The sequence below is a fragment of the Sphaerodactylus townsendi genome, linkage group LG12 (assembly GCF_021028975.2).
Source record: "Sphaerodactylus townsendi isolate TG3544 linkage group LG12, MPM_Stown_v2.3, whole genome shotgun sequence".
Lineage (NCBI taxonomy): Eukaryota > Metazoa > Chordata > Lepidosauria > Squamata > Sphaerodactylidae > Sphaerodactylus > Sphaerodactylus townsendi.
In genome coordinates, this window is record NC_059436.1 from 22,444,398 (window position 1) to 22,466,037 (window position 21,640).

The 21,640-nt window shown below is 46.9% G+C and overlaps 2 protein-coding genes across 3 annotated transcripts; one reads left to right on the top strand and one right to left on the bottom strand.

The window, feature by feature from the left end:
- Positions 1-789: 789 nt before the first annotated feature.
- On the bottom strand, positions 790-7,751 carry LOC125441767 (6-pyruvoyl tetrahydrobiopterin synthase-like). Its single transcript, XM_048512644.1, has 6 exons — positions 7,620-7,751; positions 5,878-5,951; positions 4,334-4,356; positions 2,952-3,008; positions 2,314-2,384; positions 790-1,196 (listed from the first exon to the last, which is right to left on the bottom strand). Exons 1-6 carry the CDS (start codon positions 7,706-7,708, stop codon positions 920-922), a joined length of 591 nt encoding a protein of 196 aa, XP_048368601.1. The 5' UTR covers positions 7,709-7,751; the 3' UTR covers positions 790-919.
- Positions 7,752-13,140: 5,389 nt separating this feature from the next.
- On the top strand, positions 13,141-19,897 carry PTS (6-pyruvoyltetrahydropterin synthase). 2 transcript variants are annotated; one of them, XM_048512641.1, is made up of 6 exons: positions 13,141-13,272; positions 14,401-14,480; positions 16,553-16,575; positions 17,985-18,041; positions 18,615-18,685; positions 19,247-19,897. In XM_048512641.1, exons 1-6 carry the CDS (start codon positions 13,184-13,186, stop codon positions 19,386-19,388), a joined length of 462 nt encoding a protein of 153 aa, XP_048368598.1. In that variant the 5' UTR covers positions 13,141-13,183; the 3' UTR covers positions 19,389-19,897. The 2 variants fall into 2 exon arrangements, with proteins under 2 accessions (XP_048368598.1, XP_048368599.1); XM_048512642.1 differs by having other exon boundaries at positions 13,261-13,362.
- The last annotated feature ends 1,743 nt before the right edge of the window (positions 19,898-21,640 follow it).

Genomic DNA, 21,640 nt, shown 5'->3' on the forward strand with positions numbered 1-21,640 from the left:
CTGCTCAGAGGCAGTTTATGCTTGTCTCAGAAGACCAGGTGAGCAGTTATTATTTTCCTGCTGCTACAGCAGCAGTAGAAAAAAAGATATCAACTGTGCCAATTTATTCAGGCAAGACTGTATCATTTCCAACCCCCACCCCAATTCCTTTCCTAAATCCTTTCCCTACTTCAAAAGCAAGAGAGAAGCTACTTCCACACAGAGATTCTGCTCCCATTTGCAGCAGCAACCGAGACTCTGCAGGAAAGTATCCTCACACCAGCCATTTTCCCCACCCTTGCTACTGGTGGGATTTTGACAATTTTAAAAAATAAATTGGCATGGAGCCAGGACACTCCAAAAATACATTTACTGTCAGCTAAAATAAAATGGGCAAAGCTCACTCCTGTAGGGGATAAATGGCAGGGGCCAAGGGAAATGGGGAGAAAACCTATATCCATTCAGATCCCACTTGGGCTTTGAGTACAGCCTCTCTGGAGAAATTGTACCAAAGCAGGCTTTTCTGGGGTGGCAGTAGGGGAATGGCAAAGCTAAGGAAAAGTTGAAGGTGGATGAAGGCAAGATGACATTTTGCAAAATCTCCCTCAAAACTTGCTGAGCTTAAGGGGTGGAATATGGAGCAAAAGCTACCCTGTTTCCCCGAAAATAAGACATCCCCTGAAAATAAGACAGGGTAGAGGTTTTGCTGAAGTGCTAAATATAAGGCCTCCCCTGAAAGTAAGACATAGCAAAGTTTTTGTTTGGAAGGATGCCCAGCAAACAGAACACCAGGAAAAATAAGTTATCCCCTGAAAATAAGACCTAGCGCATCTTGGGGGGCAAAAATTAATATAAGACACTGTCTTATTTTCGGGGAAACACGGTTAGTGTGGAAACAGCCAGAGTAGAGAAATTAGTAAAAATGGTGTGCAGTGCGAGGCTAACCGTGGATTCCCCCCAGACTCAGAGTTCCAGAAAGGCAGTGGCTGTTGGCAGGGAAGAAGCAGTCATGGTTGGGCTTTTGAAGATCATTACAAAGCTTCTTTCCATCTGCGGGCATTGTACCCTTGCCTGCGGCAGCCGCCGGGGCAGGTATTCCTCCTTTATAGGTGACGCTGTTCTCCTCTGTTTCATACAGTTTTATCTTGTAAAGAGCCCCTGTGGGCAAGTACCTCTGGAGGTTTTCCCAGATGAACACGGCAAGATTCTCTGTTGTGCTGCAGATTAGGGGAATGACAAATGCAGGAGAGAACATTAGTCTGGTTTGGGTCTTTTGTGGACATGACATTGAAAAGGTTACCGAGGGTCCACAGTTTGGTGGTAGAGCCCTTCCTTTGCATGCAGAAGATCCCTTGGCCATTTCCAGTTTAAATGATTTTGTTGTTTTTGCCATCAAGTCACAACTGACTTATGGCAACCCCGGAGGGGTTTAAAAGCAAGAGATGTCAGGAGGCGGGTCTGCCATTGCCTGCCTCCGCATTATGACCCTGGTAGTCCTTGGAGGTTTCCCATCCAAATACTTGCCAGGGTCAGAACTGAGAGTGTGTGTCTGGCTGAAAGTAATTCAGCAAGCTTCCATGGCTCCAGTGGGGATTTGAATCTGGGTATCCCAGGTATCCTCTGGGTATCCTCTGACATCTTAACCACGCTAACACCATGCTGGCTCTCAGTTAAAGGATAAAAGGTAAAGGTAGTCCCCCTGTGCAAGCACCAGGCCATTACTGACCCATGGGGTGAGGTCACATCTTGACGTTTCAGGATACCAAGTAAGAAATATTGAGGAAAACTTTTTCCTCTACTTGAGGCCAAAATAGACAATAGCAAGCTAGGTGGATTGAGCTGACTTGGCATAAAGTGCCTTCATAATGTATTGATTTTAATGCAGGACCTGAGTCATGGGGCGTTTCCCCACTTACCTTTGCTTCCCTTTGGTGCGCTCTACTCTCAGCGCATGGCATCTCTGGCGTGCGCCCAGGCGTCATCAAAGGGCACCATTTCGAGGAGCACCAGGGATGCCGCACGCTGAGGGGGCGCGACAGGAGCAGTGTCGGGGCGGCTGCGTTGTCGCCGCTCCTGTAGTGGGGAGTGCCGGGGGACCCCGCGCTACTTGAGAAGAGTAGCGCGGGGCTTAGAATAAGAGGTAGGGGAAGGGCCATCGGACGGAGACTGACAACCTGGATTCACAGAGTGAATCCACCCGCAATCCATAGTGCATTCTGGATAAGTTCTAAGATGTTACTAGCCAGGGCAAATGGCTAACAAAACTGGGTTAAGTTCATATAAACAAGACCCCTGTGGCTGAATTTCTATCAGCCCAGAGTCCTGGCTACTTACCTTACAACATTGGCAAAATAGGGGATGTCTTGATCCAGGTCTTTTCTGTCAAGGGGCTCCATAATCACCTCCTGGGTAAAGGCAGAGAAGTACACTCAGTGGGGAATGATGCTGGGGTTGCAAAAGAAGATCAGAGAGGGCTTGAATGTGAGAAATCCATTCACTTTCCCCACTCAGGAAATTGGAATTTTGCTGGCAAGCCAAATCTTATTTTGAGTCTTTGGAAGGACCTTCTTTGTTTTCTCTTCACTTGACAACATGATACGACATCTATCATTGTTCTTGTTTATCTCACATGTGTTTCCTCTACTCCCCTGTCCCTGCCTTGGGTGCGGGGTGGGGGGGGTGGGGTGGGGGGATCAGTATGCTTTTCCAATGTGAAATTGCTCCAGTATAATAAAGCTTTTTGAAACTTTGCACTGTAAACCTGTGAGTCCCTCAGTAGTGACTAGGCCCATTCAAAAATAATACTGAAACAGGTGAGGTTTGTGTCCATTCAGTCATCAGCTATTTTATCACCCAAAAGCTGGGCAGGGCAGTGAAGAGGCTCAGCAGAACTGGGCAAGGGAAACATCTCTCAAGTGACTTTCCATTTTTGTGCCACCAACCTCCCATCTCTGCAGAACTAATGCATTTACCTTCATGTATGCTTTCAAATCTGTCAAGTCTACCACCATCCCAGAAGTGGGATCGATCTGGAAAGAAGATGAATGGGCACATCAGCAATCTGTTTTGGGTAACAGGAATTGCTTTTTGGCATTTGAGGCAGCTGCTGAAGATATTTACAGGCAGAAGAAGAAGAAAGGAGAGCTTGGATTTATATCCCCCTTTCTCTCCTGTAAGGAGACTCAAAGGGGCTTACAATCTCCTTGCCCTTCCCCCCTCACAACAAACACCCTGTGAGGTAGGTGGGGCTGAGAGAGCTCCGAAGAACAGTGACTAGCCCAAGGTCACCCAGCTGGCCTATGTGTTGGAGTGCACAGGGTAATCTGAATTTCCTGGATAAGCCTCCACAGCTCAAGTGGCAGAGCGGGGAATCAAACCTGGTTCCTCCAGATTAGAGTACACCTGTTCTTAACCACTACACCGCTGCTGAAGGCAAACACCAGAGCCACATTAACAGGACAGAGTCACAGTGTTGGACTGAGTGGGCATGAAGCATATTGTTACGGCTTCAATGGTTAGCTCAAAGGCCTTCTTTGTGGCTCTCTGACATGTCACAAGGTGGCATGCCCAGTTCATTTCATGGCTACCTTGTTGCATGAGTGGGCAATCTGTGAGTATTTTACATGGCCCGTGCTCTCCATTCAGAATATTGGGAAGTTGACACTGCTGGAATTGCTGCAATAATAAAGCTGCTTTTCCCCCAGTTTGTAATATAAACCGCTAGGAAAAGTTGAAGGCAGCAGGAACAGAGGAAAACCCAACAGGAGATGGGCTGACTCAGTCACGGAAGCCACAGTCCTCAGTTTGCAAGACCAGAGCAAGGCTGTTAATGATAGAATGTTTGGGAAGACGTTAATGTGTAGGGTAGTCATAAGCTGGAAGTGTCTTGATGGCACACACCAACACACACAGGTTGACAGTTTGACAGCCTGGATGCTAAAGGATCAGGAAACAAGGAAGCGTGAGAAACCACATTCCCATTTATTGGGCACAATCCACCAGGAAGTTCTCCTTTGCAAGAAGTAGGAGCGCTCCATTCAGTGGGGCTACTGGGAAGACCTTCCAAGTTGTCAGTGGTCTTCCCCCTCCAGCTGACAATTTTTATGTAATCTGTTTTGGCAGTTCAATGATTTAATTACTCTTCCCTATTTATCGAATGGACAGTCAGTGAGATCAGTAAATGTAATTTTGCACCTGAACTTTTAATGGCAGTGCCTGCAATTCTACTGTGGTCTTCACTCACAAACAAGGTGTCCGTAAAGCAGATAAACAAATAGGAACCAAAGGATTATATCCTAGCCAAATACCCCCTAAGTCTGTACCAGACTTACCCACCCTTCCTTGCTTCACTTACTTCTCCACGGACAGTCACCACAACTAAAAAGAAGGAAGAAAAGTATATGTCAGACTAGATCCTCTACTTTAAAAGGATTGTTTTGAATTCTTTGTTCTTATCCATAGTTCCTGCACTTGGGACATGGCTGGAATTTTGGAAGGTACATTTTTAAAAAACGGGGCAGTGAAAATTAAGGAAATTGAGCTGATGCTACTGAAGGATGTTTGCTAACACAACTGTGGGTCACTAGAGCGAAATGGGACTGTTCAGAGATTGTATGGCCCTGAGGATAATTAATGGGGAGGAACATAGCAAGGAATAGCTATTGTCTACATCATAGGTGTCAAACTCGCGGCCCTCCAGATGTTATGGACTACAGTTCCCATTATCCCCTGCCAGCATCATGCTGGCAGGGGATGAGAAATAGAACTTTGTACTCCTAACTTTATCTGGAGACACGCGATTTTACCTATAATCCCTACATGACTTGTAGAATTGCTCCCGGAGGCAACTGGTTGGCCATTTATGGGAAACAAGATACAACATAATATGGCCTTTCATCCGGCCCTGTTGGGCTTTTTTTGTGTTCTGGAGAGACATGCAAGAAGAATAGTCATAATGGAGCTAGCTCGAACTAAGTACACATTAACTACCTCCGGAAAAGAAGAAAAATAATGTGCTATGGTGGAGTCGCAGCTGACTTAGGGCCACCCCAGCCATGGAAGAAATTAGCAGAGGTGTTTTTAAATTGCCTTCCTCTGCATAGCAACCCCAGTCTTAGTGCTCTCTCATCTAAAAACTGGTTGAGGCTGGCTGCTTTGCTCCCAAGCACCGATGAGCTCTGTTCAAATTGGATTATTCTCCCTTGCTGTCTCCAGACCAGCGTGCTGCTTTCCCACTGCACTTCCAGATCAGCATTTCTGGCGTGCCATAATCCATTTAAGTGGGCCCATAAACTAAAGCATGATAGAAATAATAAAACAGCATGTGATTACTACACGTCACTAAAAATCCAGCCATGAAAAATCCAGCCCTCTCGTTCCACTCACTCCCTTCCTAAGAGTTATTCTAAGTCCTGAGCTTCTTGGCCTCCAGAGACACTTATCAGAGGGCTGATTCACATATTACAAAGTTTTCTGCCATGAGACTTTAAACAAATATGTGTGAGGAGTGCCAGTGGTGGGATCCAAAAATTTTAGTAACAGGTTCCCATGGTGGTGGGATTCAAACTGTGGCGTAGCGCCAATGGGGCTGGGCGGGGCATGACGGGGGCGTGGCCAGGCATTCCGGGGGCGGGGCATTCCTGGGCGGGGCTGTGGCAAGGATGCAGCCACTGCGCCGGTCCTTGGGTGGGAAACGAATGCACGCAGGCGCAGGCTGCCACGCACGCCGGTGCACCTCCTGCTAGACTGCTTGGGGACTGCGATGGCCAAGGGAAAGGGGATTCACTTCTTTTTCCTGACCTGTGACAGTTTTGAGGAGCCCCTATTTGCCCCCACTGGGCAGAGAAACCAAGGATACATTCACGATTCCTGCTCAGGAAGAGAGATCAAGTCCCCCACCTTTATAATTGTGCCCATGTCTCCGGCTGCTCTTCCCAAACAACTTCTGATTCTCGGCGTCACTCAGCAGTTTGCTGGAAAGAAAAATTATCTTGGATTGAAGTGGGCACAGTTTGAAAGGCCCTGCTACCCAGCTGCTAAGATTTGCAGCAGCTTATTTACATTTTCTCAGATATTCGGACTTTTGTGATAGTTTGCCCACCCCACCTAGAGTGGCTTGACAAAGTTTTTTTTTAATGTGTGGGATTATTTCTTCATTTGCTTCATTTATAAACTGCCCGTCTTCCCCAGTACGAACCCAAAGTGGCCTATATCATTCTCCTTTCCTCCATTTTATCCTCACCACAACCCTGTGACTAGCCTGAGATCACTCAGCAAGCGCCTACGGCAAAGTGGGGGAATCGAACCTGGGTCTCCCAGCTCCTAGCTCTAAAGGCTGCGCCACACTGGCCCTCAAAACATGCCTGGAAAGAACAATACACGTTCTAGGAGTCAGCATAGAGAAGGCCTGTCTTCATTGCTGAAGTTGGGGGTACCTGAAGTGCTCCTGTTTGCTTCAGGGGATCCTGGCAATAACTCTGGAAGCCAGGCTGTCATTGAAGAGCACCAGCTGCAGCAACAGCAATAGCCATCCACGATTTGCCTTCAAGCAGGCACTGACAGGGCAGTCCTTAAGCTTTACAGTTAGAGTTGCCAACTCCGGGTCAGGAAATGGTTGGCCCCATTTACTATGGTGATGACATCACCAGTCCGGGTCCAAAAAGAATTCAGAGCTGAATTGCCGTTCAGCCTGGCTTGACTTTGCCCCTGCCTTGGATGGGGAGCAAGAGGTATGCTGTGCTAAGCAAAACGGTCTGGTGTGCCACTTTTTGGCCCATGTGCTGGGGAAATGGCTTGTTTAAGACCGCCAACCTCCAGGTGGGGCCTGAAGCTCCCCTGGGATTACAAGTGGTCTCCCCACTACAGAGATCTGTTCCCCGGAGACAAAGACTGTTTTGGAGGGTGGACTTGGTGGAACTGTACCAGAGGTGGGATCCAGCAGGTTCTCACAGGTTGTGCCGAGAGTGGGTTACTAATTGGTGATTTTGCCATGTGATTTTTGCCTTAGTTACGCCCCTCCTCTCAGCAGTAGCGCGCAGAACTTGAAGCAGTCTAGCAGGAGGTACACCAGCGTGCGTGGCAGCCTGCGCCTGCGTGCATTCGTTTCCCGCCCAAGGACCGGTGCAGCAGCTGCGTCCTTGCCACAGCCCCGCCCAGGAATGCCCCGCCCCTGGAATGCCTGGCCACGCCCCCGTCGTGCCCCGCCCAGCCCCATTGGCGCTATGCCACAGTTTGAATCCCACCACCATGGGAACCTGTAACTAAAATTTTTGGATCCTACCACCGAACTGTACCATACTGAGGTCTGTCCCCTCCCTAAATCCAATCATCCCATGGCCCCACCTCAGATTTTTCAGGCATTTCCCAACCTGGAGTTGGCAACCTGAAATAGCATTTTGAGACAGCATTTTAACCAAAGCCATAGTCTTGCTATCATCGCAACTCGTGGTGAAATTTTTTTTCCACAGCATCAGCATCCATTTTTAAAGGAATTATGCAGACAAATGTTCAAAATTCCTGCAGACAAATGTTCAAAATCAGCCTTCTAGCTAATGGGCACTGAGGCTCCTCCACCCAACATCTGCGGATCCAGATGTGTCCCCCAACTGTCAAAAGCCACCAGAGGTGAAGAAGTATGTTACCAGGCTAGCTTGTGGGACGCACAGAATGTCTCTATCCTGGAGAAGGTAGCAATCCTGGCTGGTTTCATTCCGGAAGCAGAAGTCTGCATTGCTGGAGCCAAGCTGAGCCTTGGGAGGACCGGGAAGGAGCCACTGTCGATGTCAAGCGACTGGGACGCTCCAATATAAAGCTCAGCTGCTCACCATGTGAGCAAGCCAGAAGTGGAAAAATGTGGTGGATCGTGAAAGCCAAGATCACAGGACAGCTGGAAGAACCAATTGATTGATCCAGAAGGACCACACCTAACAGCACATGCTCTCTGAGGACTAGATCTCAAGTTAAGTCCGGGTCATCTCTGTTAGGAAGGATGTCTGGTAAAAAGACTAAAGGAAGGCCCTGGTGCAGATTTTGGAGAGTCACACATTTGATGAGAAAGTGGACTCTAGTCCACGGAGGTTTATGCTCAGAGGTGGGATGCAGCCTATTCGCACCTATTCGGTTGAATTGGTTATTAAAATTTTCTCAGTTCGGAGAACCGGTTATTAATGATTAACTCCACTAGGGACAAGGGGGTAATCTCTGTCCCTGGGTACAACAAATCCAAGGTGACCAGACGTCCCGCTTTTGGCGGGACAGTCCCGCCTTAAACCAATTTGTCCCGCGTCCCGCAGGGTTTTTTAACTGTCCCGATTTTTGGAAGGCTGCCGCACTGCCTTCTGGGGCGCTCCCTTTCCCCGCCCTGTCACAGAGGCTGGGAAGGCAGGCGCCCAAGCGGCAGTCTGGCTAACCTTTTCCACGCACGCGACCAAAAGGAAGCGCTGCCTTTTAGGGGAAGCTCCCCTGTTTCCTGCTTCCTGTGACAGGGCGGGAAACAGGGGAGATGCCCTGAAGGCAATCTGCTTTTGTTTGCAACTTCTCCTGTGCATCGCGGCCGAGAAAGGGCATACTGCCTTTTGGGGTGCTCCCCAGTTTCCCGCCCTGTTGTAGGCACAGATTTTGTTTGAAAGGATTCTTCAAATCCTTATAGAAAAGATTGCCCTCTTTATTTTTTTTTCCCTTATAATTCTGTTCTGTCAGCCATAAGCTGTTAGACAAAAGCCATGTAGGCCTTTTGCAGTTTGTTCTTCTTTTTCTCAAATAATCAGAAATCCATAGCCTTGATGAATACCCTTTGTTCTAACTCACCCTTTGGAATTTAGGTTGTCCCGGTTTAAAAAGGTGAAAATCTGGTCACCTTAAACAAATCTCGTCAAGTGGGGGATGCAAAATCACCCCCCAGGGTCCCCTGTGGCCCCTCTGCCCCCATGGCACCCCCCACGTGTGTATGAACTGTATGAAATAATACAATATATAGTAATTCTAAATTTTTTTGTTCATTGGTATAAAGGTTGGGAAAGTAGTATAGATAAAGATTTTTCATTTTCTTTTTTCCCCTTGAAATTTATATTGGAAAGAGAGGAGTTTAAACTACTCTTTTAGATTAAGGATTTTGGATCTCTCCCTCTGTTAGTTTTCTTTCAAGTGGAATAGATAAAGTAGTTATAGGAATCTGAAGAGGAAGTAGAAAGTAGGGAGGGAGGGAGGGAGGGAAATATGGGAAGGAGGGAGGCAATATAGGATGTTTTCGTGGGGTGGGTTGAGAGAGATAGACAATTAGATATGTTTGTAATATGTTAACAATTGTAAACAGTTTTTGGTTTCCTTACTTATGTTATCATTTAAAATCAATCAATATAATTATATAAAAAAGAAATAACACACTACCTTTCGGTATATTGCTTTTTTAATACTTTAAACAGTCATTATTTGAATCTAGAGGCAGGGCGAAGGGGAACTGCACCTGGGACGCATGCACCCTGCGTCCTTGCCACAGCCCTGCCCAGGAATGCCCCACCCCTGGAATGCCTGGCCACGCCCCCGTCGTGCCCCATTGGCGTTACGCCACTGTTTGAATCCCACCACCATCGGAACCTGTTACTAAAATTTTTGAATCCCATCACTGTTTATGCTGGAATAGGGTTGTCAGCTCTAGGTTGGGAAATACCTGGATATTTGGGGGGTGGAACTTGAGGAGGGTGGAGTTAAGGAAGGGGAGGGTCTTCAATGAGGTATAATGCCATAGAATCCACCTTCCAGAGCAGCAGGTGAACTGATTTATGCTGCCTAGAGACCAATTGTAATCCCAGGAGATCTCTGGCCACCACTTGGAAGTTGACTTTGCTGGAATAAAAATGTGGTAATCCTTATGGAAGAAAGCTCTGGTTTGTTTATTTTTTCTTGCAACAGGCTAGCATGGCTACTTATCTGGAAAGAGTCTTCTGGCACCTTAAAGACTACCAGAATTTTATTTCAACATAACTGTTTGTGGACAGAGCTGGTGTGATGTAGTGTAAAGAGCAGGTGGACTCTGATCTGGTGAACCGGGTTTGTTTCCTTGCTTGACCACAAGAAGCCTGCTGGGTGACCTTGGGCCAGTCACAGTTCTCTCAGAACTCTCTCAGCTCCACCTACCTCACAAAATGTCTGTTGTGAAGAGGGGAAGGGAAGGGGTTGTAAGACACCTTTCCTCTCCTGACAGAAGTTGGGGTATAAAACCTTCTTCTTCTTAAGATGCTCTGAATAGTTCCTTGCAACACAATTATTCATGTAGGAGCAGCAGTGGCGTAGGAGGTTAAGAGCTCGTGTATCTAATCTGGAGGAACCGGGTTTGATTCCCAGCTCTGCTGCCTGAGGTGTGGAGGCTTATCTGGGGAATTCAGATTAGCCTGTACACTCCCACACACGCCAGCTGGGTGACCTTGGGCTAGTCACAGCTTCTCAGAGCTCTCTCAGCCCCACCTACCTCACAGGGTGTTTTGTTGTGAGCGGGGAAGGGCAAGGAGATTGTCAGCCCCTTTGAGTCTCCTGCAGGAGAGAAAGGGGGGATATAAATCCAAACTCTTCTTCTTCTTCTTCTTCTTCTTCTTCTTCTTCTTCTTCTTCTTCTTCTTCTTCTTCTTCTTCTTCTTCTTCTTCTTCTTCTTCTTCTTCTTCTAAATATAAATTAATAGAAATATAGGAGGGTGGACTTTAGGGGACATTATACCCAGTTGAGATTCCTCCCCTCTCCAAGCCCCACTATTCCCAGACTCCACGCCCAAATCTCCAGGAATTCCCCAACCCAGACCGGGCAACCCTAGCCCATGAGCTGCGTGGCTGTAAAGAGAAATCATCCTCAGTTTGTAAAATAGATCACAAGAGAAGGAGGAGGTTCTCACTGCAGGCTGCAACAGTTTTTCCTTACTGGACTGCTGAAGTGGTTACTGTCACTATGATTTTTTAAAAATGCTACAGCAGTTCCAGAGATAAGAGGGGTGAAACACTGTGTTTTGCAATGCCTGGAGGGGTAATTGCAGCTTTATGAAAAGGCTTGTGTCTCAGAGTCAGGTTTTGCAGTGCTTGTTTTAACATTATTTTACTGCACTTTTCAGCAATATAAGAATACCCCAAAAATTGTTGGTCTCCCAGGTGCTACTGGACTAGCAGCTTCCACCATTACCTTAAAAATTCAGGAGTGAGGTAAACTTTGGATTTCACAGACTTGTCTCCTGGATCTTTCAAAAAGCTTTAGAAAATAGTTTCCTGGAATGTCAGGAGATGCCCAGAGGTATCTCAGATGGTGTGTGCTGTTCCCCTAATAGGGTAAGGAAATTATGAGGAATTGGCAGGAACTATGCACTGTAGTTGGCACTGCTACCGGACTATAAAGATCTTGATATCAGTACACGTGAAAGGGATTTGGGAGTCTTAGTAAACCTCAAGCTGAACATGAGTCAACAGTGTGATGGGGCAGCCAAGAAAGCCAATGTGATTCTGGGCAGCATCAATAGGAGAATAGTATTTAGATCAAGGGAAGTAATAGTACCACTCTATTCTTCTTTGGCCAGATCTCACCTGGAATACCATATCCAGTTTTGGGCACCACAATTCAAGAAAGATATTGACAAGCTGGAAAGGGTCCAGAGGAGGGCAACCAAAATGATAAAAGGTCTGGAATTCATGCCCTATGAGGAGAAACGTAGGCAGTGGTGGGATCCAAAAATTTTAGTAACAGGTTCCCATGGTGGTGGGATTCAAACTGTGGTGTAGTGCCAATGGGGCTGAGCGGGGCACGACGGGGGCGCGTCCGGGCATTCCTGGGTGGGGCTGTGGCAAGGACGCAGCCACTGCGCCGGTCCTTGGGCAGGAAACGAATGCACGCAGGCGCAGGCTGCCACACACGCCGGTGCACCTCCTGCTAGACTGCTTCAAGTTCTGCGCGCTACTGCTGAGAGGAGGGGCATAACTAAGGCAAAAATCACGTGGCAAAATCACCAATTAGTAACCTCTCTTGGCATACACAAATAATTAGTAACCTACTCTCGGGAACCTGTGAGAACCTGCTGGATCCCACCTCTGAACGTAGGGGCTGGGTATGTTTAGTCTGGAGGAGAGAAGGTTAAGTGGTGACATGATAGCCATGTTTAAGTATTTGAAGGGATATCATGTTGATGAAGGCGCGAGCTTGTTTTCTGCTGCTCCAGAGACTGGGACAAAGAGTAACAGATTAAAGGTACAGAAAAAGAGATTCCACCTAAATATCCAGAACTTTCTGATGGTAAGGGCTATTTGATAGTGGAATATGCTGCCTTAGAAGATGGTGGGGTCTCCTTCTTTGGAGGTTTTTAAAGAGAGGCTGGATGGCCATCTGTCAGGAGTGCTTTGATTGTGTGTTCCTGAATTGCAGGGGGTTGGACTTGATGGCCCTTGGGGTCTCTTCCAGCTCAATGATTTTATGATCTTCTTGTTACAACCCAGCATTACATCCTGTCTAGCAATAATCCATTAAAAATGTCATTTACAGTCTGACTTTATCACTGGGACACAGAATTAACAGGATGGGTTATTCAATGAAAAGCACAATAGAACTAGGGTATTTGTTTGTTTGATATTGTAGAACCAATCAAAAATCCAAAAACAGAATTGAAGCACAGCATAAGTCTTAACACAACACATTAAATGATCCAAAAAGTATCTACTCTGATCCTAGTTTCAGTGAGCTAAACACACCAGATTAGTCCCTAATGATTTAGCTAATTTGTAACTCATTTAGTACTGTGCAATTCTATTGCCTACAGCCCTACACAGAAAACCTTTGCATAGTTTTCTCCAGTCACAATGAATGGCTCCTAACTGGACATCCATTTTAGGTAAACTACATAAAATAGCTGCTTGCTGAAGATTCGCTCCCTGCATCTGAATTCTGAAGTAGTGGGCTCTAATTCATGAAACTTGCACTGGGAATGAAATGTAAAGTGCCACAAAGCTCTTGTTTGTTGACCCAAATAAAGTATTCTGGGCAAAGTGCGCCATACTAATAATGCCAAAGTGAATTAAAGCATCTTCTGCTTCAATACGTCACCATGGAAACAGGCTTTCCAAATCAGCTGTTTCCAAAGTCCAAAGGAAGGGCAGAGGAGGCTTCAGTGGCTGCCACAGAGAATGCGCTAAGCAGTTGGCGCATGCGCATTGTAGTCGCAGGGAGAAACTTTGGGCTGGCGCTGCTATGGCGCCGCCTGAAGGTCGCGACGGGCCTAGCTGCCTGGCCAGGGTCTCCCGCCGCCTCTGCTTCAGCGCCTCCCACCGGCTGCACAGGTGACCGGCGGGGCGGAGGGCGGGAAGCACCCCCATCTCCAGCGGGTCCCCCCAAACTCAGGGTCGAGTTAAACTTGCGCGCATGCGCAGGTGAATTAGGGAGCGGAAGGGTTAATCCGGCGGTCGTTCGTTTACATCGTTCTTTCTCTTCTCATCTGCGATAATGGGAACAAGGCTGGCCTACTTTACAGGGCTGTTGTATTGCATACAAGATCATGCAAACGGAGTGTTTCGAGCCGTCTACACAAAGACAGGTTCGCGAGACGCCCTGTAAGGCAGGCCAGCCTTGTTCCCATATCGCAGATGAGATGGAGAGAATGAGGCTGCAAGCGCTGGCAGAGATGCTTCGTACTTCCTGGCCCGGATGCTGCTGCTGCAGCTCTCCTGGAAGAAAGGAATGGAATCTGCTGCTGGGTTTTCGTGGTGGTCTCGGAGAGGAGGTTTTGGGGGCTTCGCTGTTGCTCAGGGCTGAACCACAGAACTGAGCCCTGGCAGCATCTGAAGACAAGGGGAAGTGCCTCTGAGTGTGTTCTGAGTCCCCTTCCTCCCACATTCCTGAGCAACAGGTCATTGTTGCTTTTTTGCCCTCTCCTTCTCCAAGGAACTCAGGGCAGTGTGGGCCAGTGGTTCCCAACTTTTTTTTCACTTGCATTCCCCTTGGCAACCCATTTCCCTAAAATTGTACCCCATAGTAGCAAACCTATTATGTATTTTTTTGCATATTCCCAAATGCTCTGGGAACCACTAGTATAGAAGGTACTTTCCCCCTTCCTCTTTATCCTCGCACAACAACCCTGTGAGATGGTTTAGGCTTCCTGGCTAAGCGGGAATTTGAACTTGGGCCCTCAACATTCAACGACTGCATAACACATAGCACTAAACTGTAGTGGAGATCTAACAGGGCAATCCAAACAGAGTTACTCCAGTCTTTGTGCGTGTGCATCACAGTCAAGTGACAGCTGATTTGTGGAGCTGCCGCCAATAATATCAGAATTGACAAAGGATTGCATTGTAAGTTGCCTCATCATGCTAGTGAACAAGTGCATTGTGCGTGTACAAGAGGAACACATTTCAGGAGAAATCATCTGCTTGCAACTGGTTCTGTAATGCATTTTTCTTGCCCTGCAGTAAATCACTGAGTGATGAAGAAAACCGGAAACTTTTTGGGAAGTGTAATAACCCCAACGGGCATGGCCATAATTATAAAGGTGAGGACCATCTATCTAGTTCATTAGTTCCCTGCCCCAGGGTCGTTTTTGACTTCCATAGTTTGAAAACCCAGAGGAGGTCATTTAATCCGAGCTCTGCTGGTTTGAGACTCTAGCGCTGTGGGGCTCAGCCGCATTTTTTGCTTCACAACCTGGTCTGTGAAATTTATTCTTCTTTCTCTACATGGTATCTTAGCTTCTTGCTTGCAATTACGAAGGTCAGGATGATTCCAAGTGAAAAGGTTTTCTTCTGTGCAGCAGTTATCTGGGAGAAACGTCGCAATCGAAAATCCACACAAAAGGTGCTTTGTGCTGGTCCATCTCGCTCTGCGCTGTCTATTGTAAATGGCAGTGGCTTTCCATGATCTCTGAGAATTGTCTTTTCCAACACCAGTGATGGGAGATAGGAGGTTTTGAGTCTGGGACCTTCTGTATGGAAAACAGTGCCCTGTACCAGTGACCAGGAGGAGAGGAAGCTGTGCTGACCTTCCCTGCTCATTAAAGTTTCTTGCAAAATCCATGTGACTTTTGGACTCTAGATTGAATAAACAGAAGAACGTAAGAGCCCTGCTGGATCAGACCCACGACAGTCCATCTAATCCATCATCCTGTCTCACACAGTGGCCAAACGATTCCTCTGGATTGTCGAAGGCTTTCTTGGCTGGATTCAACTGGTTCTGGTGGGTTTTCCGGGCTGCGTGGCTGTGGTCTGGTGGATCTTGTTCCTAACGTTTTGCCTGCATCTGTGGCTCGCATCTTCAGTTTGTAACAGACTGTGATTCACCTCTGAAGGTGCTAGCCACACATGCAGACAAAATGTTAGGAACAAAATCCACCAGACCACGGCCACATAGCCTGGAAAACCCACCAAAACCAATTCCTCTGGAGGTCCAGCAACAGGGCACAGAGGCCAAGGCGTTCTCCTGACGTTGCCTCCTGGCACTGGGATTCAGAGTTTGACTGCCTCTGAATGTCGAGGTTCCCTTTGGTCACTATGGCTCCTCCATAAATCTGTCCAATTCCTTTTTAAAGCTATCAATGAATGTGGTCATCACTACATTTTCTAGCCACGAATTCCACATTTTAGTCACTTGCTGTGTGAAGAAGTATTTCCTTTTGCACATCTTGAATCTTCTGCCCGTCAGCTTCATTGGATGGCCCCCAGTTCTAATATGCTGGGAGAGGAGAAAACAGACAGAGCTCAGTGGTTTTCCTTTTGTCAAACATTCTAACTGTGAACAACCATGGAGATCCCCAAGAGGGCTGGAGAAGGGGTGGTAGTGGTGGTGGTGGTGGTGGTGGTGGTGGTGATGATGATGATGATGGGAAGGATGCTGTGACCCTGATGCCCAGGTACTGGGCTTTTTTGGGTTATCTGTTCAGCCACTGTTGGACACAGGATGCTCAGCCTTGATTCTTGGTCTGATCTGTCCAAATACATTTATTTATTTATTTGCACTCTGCTTTTCCTCTGGCAAAAAGCAGAACCTGGTATGTTAGCATAAGGCTCCTTTTGCCTTTGTAGAGGGCTCTTAGCAGAACAGATCTGTAAGGCTGAAGGTAGTCAAGTGTGTTCTCTGTTTTTATGTGTATAAGTAGACAAACTACAAATTATATGAAGACAGAAATGTTGGACCCTTGTGTCTGGAAGAGCTATACCCCCCCCCCCCCCCGGATGAAATCACAAACTACTTTTTCGTTTCTCTGTGGTATCCATACCTTCCAGATTGTCTGCAGTGTTGTGAAATGCAAGATAGGAAATGTGTCGCTGCGAAACAACTACTCCACGTATCAGAGTTCCCTTTCTCTCAGCATGACAGTAAATCACAGGCATATCGTTTTCTCCTTGATTGGAGAATCATTTGTATGTTATTTTTGTTAATCTTTTTTTTTTAATTAAAGTGAGCAAAGGAAGCTGAATTGTAAGTTTGTTTTTTGAACCGATCGTTGGCTGTACGTTCAGACCCTTCTTAGTTGTCTTGACTTGACTTGGCGTCTCTTTGGTTTTCTTTTAATTGTCTCTTTGCCATGCTCTGCTCATAACTAGGTATTTTCTTTTTCTTTCTTTCTAGTGGAAGTAACTGTGCGGGGAAAGGTAAGTGTGGTTTTTCAAGAGGCTCAAAATGTTCCAGGTCCTTTGGCTCCGGCATCACAGTTCTAGGTTCCAGACAATCACTGCCTTGTTTTTTAAAAAACCCATAATTCCCTTAAGACGCAGAAAATGTTCTGATGTGTTTTTGAGTGGAGGGCCAAAAATTGAGCTTCCCCTCATGATTGTGGAGCTTGGATCCTTCCAGCGCACAAGGTCACTTGGGTGCGCACCCAGCCTGTTTCATCTCTGCTTCCAAGGCATAGTGACCACCCCCGCCACCAAAAGCCACTGCAGACCTTTTCAGTCCTGCCCCAGTGAAGGGGAGGAATAATCTTGGCACCAAGAATCCATGGACCCACGATGGCTTATTTATGATGAATTATTGCTGTTACTCAAATGCAAGGATAGGTCCCCCCACTCCACATCGGGAAGTCTAATAATTTTTGTGTGTGTATAAAAATGTTTGAAACCTTTTCCATAATTGTATTCCCCCCCTCCAGCCCTCAGGGGGGCCTCTGTTCCCTCAATTGCCATATTGGTCCCAGGGCCTGACAGCTGTGTTGTCAACCATAAGAACATAAGAACTGGCCTGCTGGATCAGACCAGAGTCCATCTAGTCCAGCACTCTGCTACTCGCAGTGGCCCACCAGGTGCCTTTGGGAGCTCACATGCAGGAGGTGAAAGCAACGGCCTCCTGCTGCTGCTGCTCCTGAGCACCTGGTCTGCTCAGGCATTTGCAATCTCAGATCAAGGCAGACCAAGACTGGTAGCCACAGATCGACTTCTCCTCCATCAATCTGTCCAAGCCCTTTTTAAAACCACCCTACTTGGCATTTCACATGCTGCAGGAATTTTGTGGTTACTTCTCCAATTTTTTGTTTTGCTTTGGGGCTGTTTTCCGAACCGAAGCCCTCAGAATGGTGGGAGGGCTGCGTGGGATTTCAGGACGGGGATCCTTCTGGAAGAGGATGCACACAAGATGGCCACAAGCAAACTTATCCCTCTACTGCCCCTACCCCTTCAGAGATGAGGGTGGTGGGAGCAGCCCAGATGGCCTTCTCAACCGTGGCCCCTGCACTGTAGATTGCCCTCCCTCTAGAGGCCTGTCAGGTGTCTTCTCTCTTGGGGTTTTAGCACGGTGAAAAGCAGCCTCTTCACCTGGGCCTTTGGCTGATTCCCCTCCCCCCACTGGAATGAGGGGAGGGGTAACTCAGAATGGCAGGAATGAACGCTGTCCTCTTGCAAGGTGTGAGGTGAGGGTCTGGCCACTATCCCCACTTTCAGGTTACTCTTGTGTAAAATGAATTGCTGACTGGTAAGCACAGCCTTGCTGGGCCTCAGAATCAAGCTCCGTAGCTCCCGGAGGGACTTCCAAGGCCCTCAGTTCAAGATGGGTCTCCTTTGTCTTGTAGATCGATCCAGTGACAGGAATGGTGATCAACCTCACAGATTTAAAAGACTACATGCAGGTAATGACACTGTATTCATGCTGGTTGCCAAATGTTAGCTGTTGGCATCAAGGGGCAGTACTTTGCAGGACCCAGAAGGCACGAGAGAAGAAGCAGCTGATGTGTGCTGAATTGAAATCGCCCTCGTCTCCGGGTGTCACACGAAAGCAGCCACTCTTTTCAGAAAGTGGATGGAACCAAAGAGGCAGGTGATACTTCAGTCACCAAAACTAGAGGCAGGGTGGCATGGAGGGGTTAGGGGTTAGGCTCACTGGCAGGAATTTAGGGCTCATTCCGCACATGCAGAATAATTCACTTTCAAACTGTTTTCAGTGCTCTTTGAAGCTGTGCGGAATAGCAAAATCCACTGGCAAACAGTTGTGAAAGTGGTTTGAAAACGCATTATTTTGCGTGTGCGGAAGGGGCCTAGGATTGAGGGAAGTCCTACAACTGTGTTTGAGGTGGGAAGGGGCCAGGTTGGAGAGAGCAGCACTGAAACACTTTTGAAGACGTGGCAGTTCTTGAAGCCAAGGGTTGGAATTGTCATGCCCCACCGTGCAGCACGTATGTGACTTCCCTTCTCTCTATCCTCAGGAAGCTATCATGGATCCTCTTGACCACAAAAATTTGGATAAGGATGTCCCGTACTTTGCTGATGTTGTAAGGTAGGTGAATCTTAAGGCGCCACCCTTAATCATGCCAGACAGAGGCTTTTGAATTCCGCTTCTGCACATTTACCTTTCTTACGTTCTTGTCATGCAAAAAAAGAATATCACTTTGTTCCTTCTGTGCAAACCCCATCACAGCAAGAAAACTGCTCTTCCGATTTCCCCTTTCATTTCTTGTCATGTATTATGTGCCGCCTGCACGCTTGTGACATTTTCTGTAGTGATGAGGAGAGCTAGAATGTAGCATTTTTTTTGAAAAAAATATCAGAGCTGCGATTTTCTAGTTTGTAGTGACAGCGTTCCCACTCTACATCCACTTTGTTAGAAGGTATTGCTGATGAAACCTAAAATGTAAAGAAAACCAAGACAAGATGTAAGGAAGGTGGTGTTTGTTGGTGGTAAAGGGAGCACCCTTGGACAACGAACCACCAAAACAAAAGACTGCAGCCAATGGGAACGGGTTTTCTTTCTAGTGCAGGCACAGTCTCAACCTGTGTGCCAAATTCAGAAATGTAACTGTCAGGACTGAAAAACAAACTCTGGTGATTTTGCTCCTAGCACCACGGAGAACGTTGCTGTGTTCATCTGGGAAAATCTCCAGAAACATCTCCCGAAGGGGACTCTTTATAAAGTCAAAGTGTACGAGACAGACAAGAACATTGTTGTCTACAAGGGAGAGGAGACTCTTCCGAAGAAGTAACGGGGTTTCGTGTCTCAGTGCCTTAATCTGTCCTTGGAGAAGGAACCTACCCAGTGGATTGATGAACTTCATCAGATAAGTGTTGCTGCGTGGATAATTTTTTTTCAAAATATAATTTAAGAGAATGATAGTATTTTGGCTAGAAGTGGCTCCCTGACGCAGCTCTGTGCTTTGGGGATTCGTTGTTCTCTTGATGGCTCTTCACTGAAACATTCCATTTCTTGAAGATGCAAATTCTCCGTCACATCATATCTGTTAAACGCACGGGGGTACGAGAAAATTTTTTAATTTCCGGTCAAGATTCAGACAAAGTACAGTGTCTACGCTTCAGATCTTACTTCTGTTGTGATGTCATTAAGAGGCCTGCCTTAAGCCGCTCTCTGATATTTCCCCACCGTCTAAATTATGGAGATAATATTGCCCTATTTAACAGGATTGTTATAAGAACTGCAGAGATAATGTATGCAAAATCTATAAATCTAACAAATAAAATAAATAAATAAATAAAATGGTCTGAATACTCTCAAGTGCTGTATAAATGCGAAACTGGAACATCATTGTGGCAGATTCTTCTCATCGAGGTTTGAGTTAAATGCTTTTTTTTATTGTGGACCTATGGAGTTTTCCTGTTTTTCATAAAGTGTAGAGAATATAAGAGCTCACCACTGGCACAGAGGGCTTTATAAAAAGAGATGGCTACCAATCTTGATCCTCTTTGATCTGAGATTGCAAATGCCTTAACAGTCCAGGTGCTCAGGAGCAGCAGCAGCAGAAGGCCATTGCTTTCACATCCTGCATGTGAGCTCCCAAAGGCACCTGGTGGGCCACTGCGAGTAGCAGAGAGCTGGACTAGATGGACTCTGGTCTGATCCAGCTGGCTTGTTCTTATGTTCTTATGTTCTTATGAGATGAGACAAATTCATCGAGGTTTGGTCAAAGAAGGGCCTTCTTCAGAGACAGTATACCTGGGCCTACTGGAGTCTCTGCATCAACAGGAGAGTAAGGGCTGATGCATCCACACCCTACTTGGGCATTACTGGGGGTCATCTGCCAGATTTGCATCTAGTGATTTAGCTGAACATGAGAAGGGTAAATCACACTGGACCAGAAAATACTTCATGGCAGCACATATACCAGATCACAGCATGCAAACAAAGCCTAAAACAGACCATCAAAACAAGTTACATATTTGTTTATTCACTTACTCTACCTCTTACTATATTCCTATACTGTTTTTTCTTATTGCTGAAAGCAGTTTACAGTTGAAACCAGCAGAGACTTGACATAAGAAATCCCTATGTAAATAAAGAAACCCAAACTGATAACAAATGACAAACTTCCCAGGGTGCCCAGTCTGATGAACCTGGGGCGTCTTCACTGTCCAGAGGCCCCAACTAGGTGCATGTATGGGAACAGGATCAGTGCCGTGGCATGCTCTGTGGAAGAAAGTTCCAGATGTCAATGGGACCTAGGGAAGTTGACCAAAGTAGGACGCCGTTTTCAGAGAACAAAATGTATCTCAACAGCGTCACAGGGTAGTTTATGGAAGTCATGTAGAGATTTTTTAAAATCAGCCTTTGTCAATTAAACAGTAGATCTTATATGCGAGCACTGCTTATAAAGATAAATTATTGTGTGTTACAGATACCCATAGTCTGAACTCTTTCAGAAGGGGCCAAACTGGGCAGCACTCGGGGAGTCCTGTGGATAGAGCTGCCAAACCTCCTGTTTCTTTTGGGGTGTGGGGGGATGGGAGGCAATTCAGGGTGCCAATTCAGACAGGGGTGGTGATGCAGGAGGAAGGGGATTTGAAGTCCTTCTCCATTTCTCCCTGACCCCCCAAATGACCCTGTGGGGCTCCTATTTGGCCTATTGCAAGAAACATGCAAGTCTGTATACTCTCTCAGCAGGGCAGATTTCAGAGTTTTAGGATTATTTAGGGGTAAGGCTTAAAGGCAGCATCACATGGGCTGTGCCCCTCCCAGACTCCACATGAAGTTCAAGGTGGCGTGAGCCCAGATGGTCACGCTCCTGAGCTCCCTGAAGACTTGGGGGGGGGGGGGCAGCCAGCTCTGGTGACAGCAGTCAACTACACCAAGTTCGGCGTGGAGCACTGTTATGAGGGGACGGGACACAGCTGGGGGGCGGCACCCATGGCGAGCCCTGGGAACTGTGTTACTTACCGGTAGTTATTCCCCTGCTAAAGCCCCCTCTGTCCTGCACAGTGATCCCAGCTCAGATTAGGATCCTGC

Bases quoted from the DNA above. Each gene is read 5' to 3' on its own strand.
- LOC125441767 (XM_048512644.1), bottom strand. From the start codon at position 7,708: ATGCAGACTTCTGCTTCCGGAATGAAACCAGCCAGGATTGCTACCTTC. The intron at 3,009-4,333 runs GTAAGTGAAGCA...TCTTCTTTCCAG, and splicing joins TGGTGACTGTCCGTGGAGAA to ATCGATCCCACTTCTGGGAT. The intron at 2,385-2,951 runs GTAAATGCATTA...GCCTTTACCCAG, and splicing joins ATTTGAAAGCATACATGAAG to GAGGTGATTATGGAGCCCCT.
- PTS (XM_048512641.1), top strand. From the start codon at position 13,184: ATGGCGCCGCCTGAAGGTCGCGACGGGCCTAGCTGCCTGGCCAGGGTC. The intron at 14,481-16,552 runs GTGAGGACCATC...CTTTCTTTCTAG, and splicing joins GCATGGCCATAATTATAAAG to TGGAAGTAACTGTGCGGGGA. The intron at 18,686-19,246 runs GTAGGTGAATCT...TTTTGCTCCTAG, and splicing joins TACTTTGCTGATGTTGTAAG to CACCACGGAGAACGTTGCTG.